General features: G+C 34.3%; 1 protein-coding gene across 2 annotated transcripts in view; it reads left to right on the top strand.

The window, feature by feature from the left end:
- AIMP1 (aminoacyl tRNA synthetase complex interacting multifunctional protein 1) overlaps positions 1-14,899 on the top strand; it is a 43,476-nt gene that overhangs the window by 9,955 nt on the left and 18,622 nt on the right. For both annotated transcript variants that reach the window (XM_043571121.1, XM_043571130.1), the window contains exons 2-5: positions 357-490; positions 3,224-3,337; positions 6,519-6,683; positions 9,299-9,504. In XM_043571121.1, coding sequence (XP_043427056.1) covers positions 357-490; positions 3,224-3,337; positions 6,519-6,683; positions 9,299-9,504 — 619 coding nt within the window. The remainder of the gene's footprint in view (positions 1-356; positions 491-3,223; positions 3,338-6,518; positions 6,684-9,298; positions 9,505-14,899) is intronic.

Below are 14,899 nucleotides of genomic sequence, written 5' to 3'. Positions count from 1 at the left end.
GTTAAGGTTATTGTTATTCTTTTCCCTTAGTCTTCCTGTTTTGTGTTATAATACTCTGCTGTATTTTAAAAGTTTCTTTAAAATTTTCCAGCCTAAAATGTGAAATAGCATGTTTTTTGCATTTAGGGAAATAAAATTGATTCCCTCTTCCAAACATATTGAGGAGTTAGTCATTTAATGTTTCTGCCATTTATTTGGTTTGTTGCTCTGGAGGAAAAGTATAGGAAATGTAGTTTTCTAGTACATTGATCTGTTAAAGTGGAAGATGTTTTTCCTTTCAAACTGCTTGCTTAGTGTTCTGTACAATAAATTTTATTCCTTCTGTGGTATAACTTATGACTTATTTTTTCACTTAGGATTTTCTGCCGTATCTTTAAAAAAATGGCAACTAATGGTGCTGTTCTGAAGAGACTGGAACAGAAGGGTGCAGAAGCAGATCAAATTATTGAATATTTAAAGCAGCAAGTTGCTCTTCTTAAGGAGAAAGCAAGTAAGAGATTTTACATTTTCTGAGGAGATACTTAAAAGGAATTCACATATTGACAGCACAAAAACTGTGTTTACCCCGTAAATATTATTTCATCATCTTGATGATAACTTAGATTCCTTTAACATTTTAATTTTGAGTAAAATATTTTGGGATTAAGATAAATTAAAATTCATATGTAATGAATGTAATATAAGGAAAACAGTGTATTATTTTAAGAGTGCTAAAGGAAAATTCATGTTTAAAATAAGTTGATATAGAATTGGAGAGTAAAATGAAGAAAATTGGGTAAAATCAAATATGAACTCAGATATCTCCTGTGAAAATATATACTCATATTACCCTCTACTGAGGCATCTTCTGAAATGATTTTTACATTTTTCCAATATGTCTTTAAATTTTACCTAGAAATTGCTATGATAAGTACAAAAATATCAAATCTGAATTTCTCCTTTTAGGATTTAGGTTGAATTTTGTTAAGTATATTTTATTTCTCAATAGTCCATGTTAATGGTGTGACGAAAATTCCTAAGTCTTTTACCATAACTAAAGAAATGCTTTTCTTTGCTGTATAAGATTGTGAATGGCTTACAGAATTGTACATTTACTCTACAGGATATTTTTTCTTTATTTTAAAATACTGCTTTAATTATGTCTTTTTTATAATGTTTTATAAACTTTCTTATTTTTCTTAAAATTCTTAAAGGATTTTTCTTGTTATTTTTCTTAAAGTTTTTAATATTTCTTTCCATTAGTAAGATAAAGAGATTAGAGATGATCTCTAATCTCTTCTGTGAATTTTTTCTCATATGGGTGCCTGTTAACAACTTGACTAACATTTTAATTTTGCTAATTAAAAGAAAAAGGAACCTTTCTACCCTTAGTGCGTGTTTATTCTTCACCTTTGTCATTATTACTTTTTGGTAGCCTATCCTGATGCTTCCCAGTCCCATTGTTCCTGTTTTGCAATAAATATTTTGTAAAATCTCTTAATGTTTTGTAAATAAAATATTTTTTAGATAAAATAACCTACCTATACACATAATTTCAAACCATACATTAATCATGTATATAATACACAGGAAAATTAAAAAAGAAAGTAATTTATAAATGGTAGTAATAATAAAAATACGTATTTTAGTAAGTAAATTCTTAGGTGGATGGTATTACCAGACATATGAGAAAGTCATATGCTATATGATTCACATACATAGAATCACCAAGAATGCAACAGATATAATGCTAATTGATATGAGTGTTTATTTAGTCTGCCTTTATGTTAGCAACTCCGATAGCAGAAGCAGCTTTCAGTTATGTTTTTGATTTACTCAGAATGATGAATAATTCTTCGGGTAAGGCTGTGAACAAAGCAAAGAATAGTTTATTCTTGATTTATATGATACTTGATTTATAAAAAATTCAGGGTGTGATGAAAATGTTTAATAATATTTTGTGTTTATATATAAAACATAGGATCTAGGCTCAAATGATTAACAGGATTTTCACCTACACACATGTACAATCGGTCAGTGGAAAATTCTGTAGAATGTGAAACAGCTCTTCATTTTATGAGTGTATCTAGCATGTTTCGGAACATTTGGCATCCCTGACTTCTGCCCAATAAATGCCCCAAAATACTCCCACAGATTTTAAGAATCCTACCTCGGGAGCAGTCCTAACCCCACTGAGAATCATTGTTTTTTGTTTGTTTGTTTTGTTTTGTTTTTATTCTTTTGTATATCCTGTTGCTCACCTTTAACGCACGTATTATATGTTGAGCAAATCTTTGAAGCTATTTCACTCACTAAATATTTGGCAGCCCAGCTCAACCTCTGAGAAATTAGGAAAAAAAGAATAACAGATTGTACTTTTACAAGGTAATGATTAAAAAGAAAGAAGTGAGAATAGTTTTTTTATGGTTTGCTATCATTAGATCTCCAGCTTAAAGAAATAATAATGTATCTTAATATTTGTCTCATTTTGATAGTTTATGTATTATTGATTTGTCATTAGTATCATTATGGAAGCTAGAAAAATGATTCATAAACAAAACTTAAAAAAAATTTATTTTTAAATTTTTATTCAGTTTATGGGGCGCCTGGGTGGCGCAGTCGGTTAAGCGTCCGACTTCAGCCAGGTCACGATCTCGCAGTCCGTGAGTTCGAGCCCCGCGTCAGGCTCTGGGCTGATGGCTCAGAGCCTGGAGCCTGCTTCCGATTCTGTGTCTCCCTCTCTCTGTGCCCCTCCCCCGTTCATGCTCTGTCTCTCTCTGTCCCAAAAAATAAATAAACGTTGAAAAAAAAAAAAAATTAAAAAAAAAAATTTTTATTCAGTTTTTGAGAGTGAGAGAGTGAGCATAAGCAGGGTAGGGGGTATCAGAGGAAGAGGGAGACACAGATTCTGAAGCAGGCTCCAGGCTCTGAGCTGTCAGCACAGAGCTGGACGTGGGGTTTGAACTCATGAACTGTGAGATCATGACATCAGCCAAAGTTGGATGTTCAACTGACCGCCACCCAGGTGCCCCATAAACAAAACTTTTCTGTTCTGTTATTATTTCACAGATTTTTTACCGTTTTTGTAGTTTAATAAATTCTAAACTGATATAAAGGAATAGACAAATTTGTTTACTGGTATTATCTTAGTTGTGTTTATACTGCTATGCTCTTTTCAAATAGTATTCATAAGAAACCTTTTAGAAAACATGGCTGTATCTTTACTGGATTTTCTTGATCCTAGTTTTGCAGGCAACTTTGAGAGAAGAGAAGAAACTTCGAGTTGAAAATGCTAAATTAAAGAAAGAAATTGAAGAATTGAAACAAGAGCTAATTCAGGCAGAAATTCAAAACGGAGGTGATTAAATATTGAAATAATAGGTTGTTTTGATTTATAATAGTAATTATATCATTGTTTATTAAGTTAGGTATTATGCTAGATTTCTCATTTTATCCCCACAGTAGCCCTTCTTATGCAATTGTTCTCCTTACAAAAGAGAAAATGGAGATTTAGGAAAGGCAAATGATCTTGTTTCAGCTCATGCAAAAAGTGGCAGAGCTGGGTTTCAAAAACCTATGCTTTTAGTGACGTTGAGCATCTTTTTCATGTGTTTGTTGGCATCTGTATGTCTTTGGAAAAATGTCTCTTCAGGTACTATGCCTATTATTAAGTGGATTATTATTATTGGTGTTGAATTATTATTATTATAATTATTTTTGGTGTTGAATTATAGTTGTTCTTCATATAATTTGGATATTAACTGCTGATCAGATATATCATTCGCAAGTGTCTTCCCTCATTCAGTTAATTGCCTTTTTGTTTTGTGGATGGTTTCTTTCACTGTGCAAAAGGCTTTATTCTGGTGTAGTCTTAGTAGTTTAGTTTTGTTTTTGTTTCTCTTGCTTCAGTTTAGAAAATGTTTAGAAAATGTTGCTGTGGCTGAAGTCAAGAGAAATTATTGCCTATCTTTTCTTCTAGGAACTTTCAGATCTCACAGTTAGGTCTTTAATCCATTTTGAGTTTATTTTTGTGTATTCCGTAAGAAAGTGCTCCAGTTTCATTCTTTTGCATATAGCTGTTCAGTTTTCCTAACACCATTTGTTGAAGAGACTGTCTTTTTTCCATTGTATATTCTTACCTCATCAGGGAAATCATACTGTACATGTGAAAGTAATGTAGCACACTGTATGTTAATTATACTTGAATTAAAAAAAAAAAAAAACTTTGGTTAAAAAAATTTTTTTATGTTTATTTATTTTTGAGAGAGAGGGAGAGACAGGGTGTGAGCAGAGGAGGGGCAGAAAGAGAGGCAGACACAGAATCCGAAGCAGGCTCCAGGCTCTGAGCTGTCAGCACAGAGTCCAACGTGGGGCTCGAACTCACAAACCACAAGATCATGACCTGAGCTGAAGTCAGACGCTCAGCTGACTGAGCCACCCAGGAGCCCCCTTTTTTAAAAAAATTTTTTTATGTTTATTTTTGAAAAAAAAAAAAAAAAAAAAACAACACTATGCTTTTAATCTCTGTGCTATATGCTTCAACTAGATCATCACTGTTCCCTATTAGTTATTGAAAATAAGCCATAATAATATTTAGCTGACATTTATTAAGTTTTACTATATGCCAGGCAGGTGTGCCAAGTGCTTCATGTATATTATATATTTTATCCTTAAAATTGTGTACACAAATGTCCTTGTTTTATACATGAGGAAATTAAAGCTGATAGCTATAAAGTAATTTGCTTGAAATCATAAAGTTTTTTATAAATGTTTATTTATTTTGAGGGAGAAAGAGAGAGAGTGCATGCGTGTTGGCAAGGAAGGGAGGGGCAGAGAGAGAATCCCAAGCAGGCTCCACACTCAGTTCAGAGTCTGATGCAGGGCTCAATCTCAATCGTGAGATCTTGACCTGAGCCAAAATCGAGAGTCTGTCGCTTAACCAACTGAGCTACCCAGGCACTCCTGAAATCATATAATTTTTAGGTTATTCAACTCAGCAGATAATTATCATTTCAATTATGTTATAAATAAAAATTTAAATTTTACTGAATTATTTTAAAGGTGTCTAGACAAATTTATATTATAGAACAACAACAATAATAATAGCTCTGTTACAATATTAAAGTACCACACAGAGAGACGCATTTGATTATATTATAGAAAATCTTTCCTAAGCGAGTTAAGTAGGCCCAAGTATAGTGAAAGTCTCTCTTGCTACTTCCTATCATGTTATTCTGTCAGTGAGTGGTTTATTTTGAATTCTGTAGTATGGGTTCTACCCTTTGTGAGCTAAACAAAAGTAAGGAAAAATCAATAATGTGTGCTTAAAACTATCAACTGAAGAGAATATTGTTTGTTAATGAAAAATGTGATCTTTTCCACAACAAAGAGATTTGGAATACAGGTACAGAATTAAATAAACAGTTAAAATATTAGCAGTGTAAAACTGCTTTCCATTTTCCCAGTTCCAAAAGTTTGCCCTGGAACATTTTAAACTCTAATCTTATTAATGAAATGCTAAAGCATATCAACAGCTTAAATTAAAGTATTGTATTCTGTCGAATGGTGGAACATAAAATAGGGAGTGTCACATTACTTAATGAAGCAATAGCCTCCAGGGAACTTAAAAATACCTCAGAAAAGTGGTCTGAATATTGGCCAGAATCTAACCCACATCAAAATCCCTCACAAGATTTTGTTTTTCCATATTCACTAGGCCATGAGAGTGTTTTTAACATTGCTGAAGGAATTTTCTTTCTTAAAAAGTTTTTTGAAATAGAATTATGGACTTGCATCTCCATTAATGCTGATAAAGAAATGACTCTTATTAAAACACTTTCCTAGTTATAGTTCAGTATAAAAGAAAACCTGAGTGAAAAACATGCCATCTTGCCAAACCATGAGAGGCTAGTCTCTGGAGACAGACTGCCTCAGTATAAATTTATTTTCCTACTCATTCTGTGTGTGATGGGCCAAGTTTTTAACTTCTGTATTGCTCATGTTGATCATCTGTAAATGGGGATGTGAATAGAAGTTACTGCTTTTAGAGGTGCCTCGGTGGCTCAATCACTTGGGTGTCTTAACTCTTGATTTCGGCTCAGGTCATGATTCCAGGGTCATGGGATCGAGCTCCATTTTGGGCTCTGCACTGAGCATAGGACTTGCATAAGATTCTTTGTGTCTGTCTCTTTCTGTCTCCCCCTTTCCCTTGTTTCTGTTCTCTTTCTCTAAAAAACAACAACAGAAAACGTACTGCTTTTAGGGTATTAGAAATACAAGAGTTAATTTATATAAAGCATTTTGAAAAGTGTCTAGGACATAGTCCATGATAAATATTAGTCATTATTATTGTGTGCAATTGTGTCAGTTGAGTCATTAGTGATTAAATGAGGATCTTTTAACTTTTATCATGTTTAAAATATTATTAATTTTTTGGCAGCCTTTTTACAGTCTCAGAGAGTAGAGATTTGATAATCATATACAGTGAAATTTTCTTTTAAAAAGAGTTCATAATGACTTTATTTCATTTTCTGTATCAGTGAAACAAATACCATTCCCATCTGGTACTTCACTGCAAGCTAATTCCACAGTTTCCGAAAAAGTGATACAGTCTATACCAATAACAACTGTATCTTCTGGTGCCAAAGAACAGATAACAGGAGGAAGAGCAGAAGAAAAGATGAAAGAGAAAATTGAAATGAAAGGTATTGTTAAACTTCAAGGTTACTTGGCTCTTGACTGGTTTATCAGATGTCAACATTTTCGATATTAATAGTGGTGTCAAAAGAAAGTTGAAACCTTTATGAACAATAATAAAATTAGGAACAGTATGATATTGGAATATAGAAACTGGGCTCTAAAGGAATATGTGAAGATTGACCAGGTTGACAGGGTAGGAGTGTGTTATTTGAGGTAGAGTATGTTTTAGCATAACTAAACATAGAAAGTAGAGATTAAGTGTAAAGGTCCATATGTGGTTTGATGTGACTAAATTTTAGTGTATATTTCAGTTTCAGAGAAGTCACAGGTAGAAAGTTAGCTTTTTAGTCTTTTCTAATTTATCCTTAACGTTATTGCTTGAAGCTATTCTCATAAATCTGACTCTTTTTTGACCTCGTCTCCTTTACTCCTTTGTAGATTTCATTTTTTTAGGTATGTCTAAAAAAAGTGCTTTTATAATTCATTATTCATACCTCTCATAACACTTAGAACCACTTAAGATTTTTTGGAAAATATGGCTGAGGAATTTGTGAACTAACCTAAGCCAATTTAGCATCTAACACTTGCCAGTTCCTTTTGGTAAACATCAGTAACCTTTCTTAGAAGTAGATAGGAGCTGTACATCTTCTACATAACTTCACCACTGGGTGGTATGGTTATAGTGAAAGCAACTCAAACTAATTCTTTCACTTTATAAAATTCATTCAGATGTAGGCACAAACCAATCAGCCTGTTCTAAGTATGATGAAGTTCATACCCAAAATAAGATAACGTTGTATTTTTGTGACTGCAGGATTAATCTTCTAGTCAAACGAGACAAGAGTCTTCCTTTGTGGGAGGAGGAAGTACACAAGACCAAATGGAGCTCTATGTTTAGAATGCCTGGTCCAGTGGTACTGTCTGTAGTGATGGAGATACTGTATAGCTTCATAATCCAACACAGTAGCTAATAACCAGTCGTGGCTGTTGAACATTTTAAATGTATCTGGTGTGACTAAGGATCAGAGTTTTTTTATTATTTTAAATTTAAATGTAAATAGCTATGTGTGGTTGGCAGCTACCATATTGGGCAGTGCTGGGATAGTGGGGTGTTCCATTGGTGCTTGGCTGCTAGAATTGCCAGAATCCATTTCTGCTCATGCAGAGGCTATGGTTACAATACAGTCTTTGTAGCCCGCCACATGTGAGCATCGCTCATCTTTTAACGAAACATGTCTAAAATCTTTTATGATGACTAAGCTCTTGGTATAGATTTTGACGCTTGCAGTCACCTATGGACTATGGATTCCTGATAAAAGTATTGCAAATGCCTAGGGAGTAGATTAAAGTTAAAAATGTAGATATGTAGATATACTGTTATACTGCATTATATTAAATATATAGATTATCACTCAAAGGTAACTACTTTAAGGTTTTTGGTGTATTTTTTCCAAGTAATCTTGTTGTATATTCTGTATCACTTGGATTTTTACTAGCTTTTTCTAGTAAGATTAAACATTGTTCATTATTTTGAATTACGTCTTCTTTTGTAAGCTCTCTTTGTATAAATTGTGAATGTCCTTACACAAAATCATTCTTTCCCACTTTAGGCAGAATTATTTATCTCTGCATTTCTGTATTATATCTTTGTGTATGTAATGTTTGTCACATATTCATTATATATATCTGTCTTCCTTAAAAGAGATTTTCAGTGCCTTGGATCTCAGTAAATATTTGTTCAAAGATTAAACAAAGGTATAATCGAGAAAGAGTGCTTCTAAGTCACAACTATTTATCTCTACCCTGTAGGTTGCAGGTGAATAAGTTTTTATTTTGTTTTACTTTTTTTTCTGCCAGAGAAGCTAAATGTAAACTTAAGGAATATGAATTCTTCATAGGTCACATTTTGATTCAGTGATCAAAGTGATCAAAATGCTAATAAGAGTTAGATTTTCAACATAAATAAGAGGAGTATTTTTAAAACATTAGAATAAAATGTTCTCTTCTCCATAGTTGCTCAGATAAACCTAAAACCCTAAGTGTTCAGAGAAATACAAGAAATGGTGAAATTCATTGTATAGTTATTGGTGTGTTTAAAGAGAGAAACATTTTATCAGTGAAATTATACTTGATTATATAGTTCATTCTCTTAGCTGGCTACTAATTGTGATGTTCTTCCTAAGTAAAGGATTTTTCACTTTCTAAAGAGTCACAGTAAAAATTTTAAAGGATTTTCTCCAACTCTGTTTCAGGGAAAGGCAAATTTTCTCATAAAAGTCCATTTAATATCTTAAGCTTTGCAGACCAAAAAGTCATCATAACTACTCAACTGTGCTATACTGCAAAGGCATCCATAGACATTATGTAAATAAATGAACATGGTTTACCAGCTTCTATTCTATGTCTTTAGAGATTTAGGCAGTTATTTAAGAGAGAAATAGCTAAATTAGGATTCGGGAAATTATGACTCGAATAATTCTTTCCTGTGTTACTATTTAAGTGAAGGTAGGAGATAAACACTCTTTTTCTTTTGAAGCTCATCAGTATTGAAGCTAATGAGTTTTTCATAGTTTATTTTTGTTTTACTTCTGAAGTTTAACCATTCAAAAATATTTTTTAGAGAAAAAGGAGAAAAAACAATCAATAGCAGGAAGTGCTGACTCTAAGCCAATAGATGTTTCTCGTCTGGATCTTCGAGTTGGTTGTATCATTACTGCCAGAAAACATCCTGATGCAGATTCTTTATATGTAGAAGAAATAGATGTTGGAGAAACAGCCCCAAGAACAGTTGTCAGTGGCCTGGTGAATCATGTTCCTCTTGAACAGGTAATCTGTACAATTAAAATTACTTCTGCATACACATGTCACTTTTTCCTGATGTTCTTCCATATAATTTTGTATAAGGTGACCATACCACATGAGCCAGTATTGACTGGATCATTTGATTAATTTTTAATAAAATAAATTTCACCAAAAAAAGTGAATAAAAGTACCAAAAACCTGCAAAAGAGTTGCAAATTAAGATCAAATTCATGAGGATAGAAAGAAAGAAGATGGGGCATCTGGGTGGCTCAGTTGGTTAAGCATCCGACTCTCGATTTCAGCTCAGGTCATGATCTTACAGCTAGTGAGTTTGAGTCCCATGTCCAGCTCTGGGCCGACTGTGGAGCCTGCTTGGGATTCTCCTTCTCCCTCTTTCTCTCCTCCTCCCCTGCTTATGCTATAAATCTCTCTCTCTCTCAGATAAATAAACATTTTAAAAAAAGAAGAAAGATGCATTATTTTTTCTCAGTTTTTAAAATGTTTTTAGTTTAGTGTTTTATATGTAATATAGTATAAATATCTTTATCATCATTGTTCTGTCATGGAATTTTATTATTCCTTGATTTTTTTAAATCACTGTTATGTAAACCCAGAAAGCATCAATCTGAAAAGTAAGGGTAAGAATGAATCTCTTTTTTTTTTTTTTATAACTCAAAAAATATTTTCATACTTGAAGAAAAAAAGAGAGGGGCTAATGGAGCTTGAACTTAAAATTTGTAATGGATTTTTTTGTTTCTTAAAAACTGGATGTTTTATATTTTGTTATTACTTAGGTCTTTAAAATACGTGTATGTGTGTGTGCGTGTGTGTGTATAGACACGTGTGTATTTCCAATGACAGTGGAAAAACTTACAGGCAATAATGGTTTTAATTTGGTCTTTCAAGGCATCTTCCATAGTAATTTGAGTCATCTGCCTATTTCCTTTGCCCCATGGTGCTTCGGAGATACTGCAAAGGCTGTAGACTTTTAACATTAAAATAGTTCTTCTCTGTTCATTGCCAACTCTGTTGCTTATTCACTTTGCGATTTTGAATAAATCCCTACATTCATTCATTCATACTTCCAGATACTTCCAGGCACTATTCTAGATAAGGGATATAGCAGTGCATTAGGATGACTGGTAGGTAGGTAGGTAGGTAGATTTGTTTAGAAAACAAAAACCAAAAACCTGCCTTTGTGAAGCTCACAACCCTATGGGGTAGTGAGAAAAAATCAACATATAGAGTATATTGAATAGTGGTAAGTATTAAAAGAAAAATAAAGTAGGGAAAGAGTCTGTGAATTGAAGTTAGAATTATGTAATTTTATATAAAGTAGCCTGGGAAGGCATCTTAAAGACACATTTAAGTAAAGGTCTAAGAAAGTGAAGAAAAGTCATATGTCTGTCTGGTAGAAGAGCATTTCAGGCAGTTGTAAGTCAGATGTATGCCTGGCATGTTGCAAGAACAGCAGGAAGCAGTGTCACTATAGCAGAGTAAATAAGGGGGAATACCATGCAGTATGAAATCAGAGAGAGGGATGCCAGATGACCTAAGATCTTACAGATCATTGTATAGACTTTGACTTATATTCTGAATGAGGTGAAAGCCATTGGAGACCTGTTGAACTAAGGAGAAACATGGCCTACCTCATAAATTAATAGGATCATCTGGCTGTTCTGTTCAGGTGAGAAAAACAGATAGAAGCAGTTTAGTGAAAGTTTCTCTTTAAAAAAAGACTTGGTTCCTGTGTATGCTTTTTTTCCCTCTTTTTAACACTCCTCTTTTCTAGGACCAGGACTTCTTTATAACTGCTTATGGTGTTAGGTTCATAAGAAGCTCTGGAGAAAAGAACCAATTGATCTTGAGCCAGCTCAAATTGGAAAATCTCCTCCTACATTGGGTTTCATCTTTTTTGTTCCCATAAGTTGCAGACAATTTCTTCTCTTCCTACAACTGTCAGCCATAGCCTTAAACAAAGCTGTTTATACACACATCTGTATCTAACCTGTCAAGACAGTAGCAGTAAATATTGTATAAAGCAGAAGCACTTTGCCCCCCAAATTGCATACTAAACTTTGTAGATTTGTGTGTTTTTCTAATGTAAAGGTCCATGGGTATCATCTGATGCTTTAACAGTTGCATCTAGACAGCCCTGTTCTTTTTTCTTATACATATATTCTATAACTTCTTTTCTAACATGTGGCATTTTCAAATTATGTATATGAAGAAGAGTCTTATTCATGAAGACCTCTGAAAAGGGGGCCTTTTGAATTTGAGTCTTAGGCCTGTTACTATTTTTATTTATTATTTTTTAATCATAGGATTTGGGGGTAAATTTCCCATAACATTAATTTATAAAAGCATTATTTATTTATTTATTTATTTATTTATTGTTTAATGTTTATTTATTTTGAGAGAGCATGCACTAGTGTGTGGGAGAGGGGCTGAGAGAGAGAGAGAGAGAGAGAGAGAGAGAGAGAATGCCAAGCAGGCTTTGTGCTGTCAGTGCAGAGCCTGATTGGGGTTCAGACTCAAGAACCATAAGATCATGACCTGAGCCGAAATCAGGAGTTGGACACTTGACCAATTGAGCCACCCAGGCACCCGCAAACCATCTTTTTTTATTTAGAATGTGCCTTTTCTCTTCCCCTGCTGTAATAATTCTCTTGTATGCTATTTTAAGCTTGTTGAAAGAACATAAACAACTGTGTTCCTTGGTTTTGCTAAATGGGGAAAAAATTAAGACACTTCAACTTGTGAAGATTAAAGAAATTTCTGTTCACTTCTATGACAAATTGTAGAAATGGCCTAAATGTTATATGCAGTGTACATAATACTTTTGATATTTGTTTTTGAAGTATAGTTGACTTGCAGTGTTATGTTAATTTCAGGTGTACAATTGTTTCAGTGATTTAACATTTCTATTCATTACTCAGTGCTCACCACAATAAGTGTAGTCACCATGCAAAGTTACTAAAATATTATTGATTATATTCCCTATACTGTACTTTCCATCTCCATCACTTATTTATTTTATAACTGAAAGTTTGTACCTCTTAATCCCCTATACTTATTTTGCCCATCCTCCCACCCACTCTCCTATCCACTTCCCTCCTGACAACCACAGGTTTGTTCTCTGTATTTAAGGGTCTGTTGTTTATTTCTTTTGTGTTTTAGATTCTACATATAAGTGAAATCATTTAGTATTTGTATTTCTCTGTTTGATTTCTTTGACTTTACATCATACTCTCTAAGTCCATCCATGTTGTCTCAAATGGCAAGATTTCATTCTTTTTGTGGCCGAGTAATGTTCCACTATATGAATATTCCACATTATGTATATTTCTATATGTATATACACACACATACACATATGTATGTATGCATGTTTATCCATTCATCTATCTGTGGACCCTAGGGTTGCTTCCATATCTTGGCTATTAGAAATAATCCTGCAGTAAACGTAAAGGTGTGTATCTTTTTGAATTTGGGTTTTCATTTTCTTTGGGTAAGTGCCCAGTGGTGAAATTACTGTATCATATGGTATTTCTATTTTCAATTTTTTGAGGAACCTCCAAACCTTTTCTATAGTGGTTGCACTGATTTACATTCGACCAACACTGCATGAGAATTTTTTTTCTCCATATCCTTGCCAGCACTTATTTCTTGGCTTTTTAATACTAGCAATTCTGCTTGTTGTGAAGTGATATCTCATTGTGGTTTTGATTTACATTTACCTGACGAATAGTGATGTTGAGTATTTTTTTGTATATCTGTTGGCCATCTGTCTGTCTGTGGAAAAATATCTACTCAGGCCCTCTGTCCATTTTTAATTGCATTGTTTGTGGCTTTTTTGATGTTGAATTGTATAAGTTCTTTATATATTTTGGATATTAACCCCTTATGGGAAGAATCATTTGCAAATGTCTCTCTCATTTAGTGGGTTGCCTTTTTGTTTTGATGATGATTTCCTTTGTTGTACAAAAGCTTTTGTAGTCGCAATAGTTTAATTTTGCTTTTGTTTCCCTTGACTGAGGAGACATATCTAGAAAAATGTTTCTATGGCCTTTGTCAAAGAAATAACTGCCTGTGTTTTCTTCTAGTTTTATGGTTTCAGGTCTCATAGTTAGGTCGTTAGTCATTTTGAGTGTATTTTTGTGTATGGTGTAAGAAAGTGGTCAAGTTTCATTCTTTTACATGTGGCTGTCAAGTATTCCCAGCACCATAAATTGAAAAGACTGTCTTTTCCCCATTATATATTCTTGTCTCCTTCGTTATAGATTAATTGACCATATAAGTATAGTTTTATTTCTGGGCTCTCTATTCTGTTCCATTGATCTATATGTATCTATTTTGTGCCGTACCATACTGTTTTGATTACTGCTGCTTTGTAGTATATCTTAAAATCTGGGATTATGATACCTCTAGTTTTGTTCTTCTTTTTCAAGATTGGTGTGGCTGTAGATATGCTTACGACTACAATGACTCTCTTCGCTACCTGTTCTTACACTGGGCAGGGTTTACTTCCATTGCTGTTGACGGACTTGTGAGCTTACTGGTAGATGGAGCCAGCACTCACCTTAACTGTCTGCAGGTAACCTCTGTAACAGCTGCAGGTGCATGAAGGGCAAGGCTTGCTCCCTGAACAGCCTGGTAAGAGGCCTCATTGCAGCAAGTGTGGTTGTGCTGGTGTGTAGGGTTATCTCCTCTTCTTTCCAGGGCTGCAGTCACTTTGGAGTGGTCTAAGACCTGCTTGCTTCCTGTATTTGACATGGTAGGATCTGCTTTGGAAGGGTACCTCCTGTTGTGGGTGGATTAGGTGGTGCATGTATGCAAGGGAATGCTGGGGCTGGGCATGTGGTGCTGGTAAGTTAGATGGAGAGTGATAGCACTGGCTTCTGCAAACTTCAGGCCATCTAGGCGGGGGAGAGCAAGAAAAATGATGCCCTCTGGCACTACTTTCTTTCCCAGAGATGTTTCTGGCAGATCTCTGCCTGTCTAACATATCCTAAGATTAGTCAATAAATCTTCACAAGTACCTCAGATACTTCAAACTGATGCTTTGGTGCTGTGTCTGGTGATAGGTCTTTTAGTGTGGGGGCTCCGTTTACTGTCACTCTCTGGTTTTCCCAGTTAAGCCCTGCTGATTTTTAAAGCTTCTGGAGTTAAGTCCTCCTGTTTTTCAAAGCCAGATGTTAGGAAGATTCATCTTCCCAGTTTGGGTCCCTAGGTGTGGGGTCTGACCCCCTTACTCTTCTGTGTTTTGTGACATTCATCCTGTTTGTGGTTAGTCGCCAGGGTTCCTAACTGTGTCTCTACGCTTCCTATTCTTTTTGATTTTGTCTTCTCTCTAGCTGTGGATGATCTGAAGTGCCAGTCTTCAGGTCGATCTCAGAGTTAGTTGCAGTAGATGCAG

The sequence above is a fragment of the Prionailurus bengalensis genome, chromosome B1, assembly GCF_016509475.1.
Source record: "Prionailurus bengalensis isolate Pbe53 chromosome B1, Fcat_Pben_1.1_paternal_pri, whole genome shotgun sequence".
NCBI classification, from domain to species: domain Eukaryota; kingdom Metazoa; phylum Chordata; class Mammalia; order Carnivora; family Felidae; genus Prionailurus; species Prionailurus bengalensis.
Note: the sequence above shows the minus strand (reverse complement) of the source record. Positions and strands in the feature narration are given on the sequence as shown.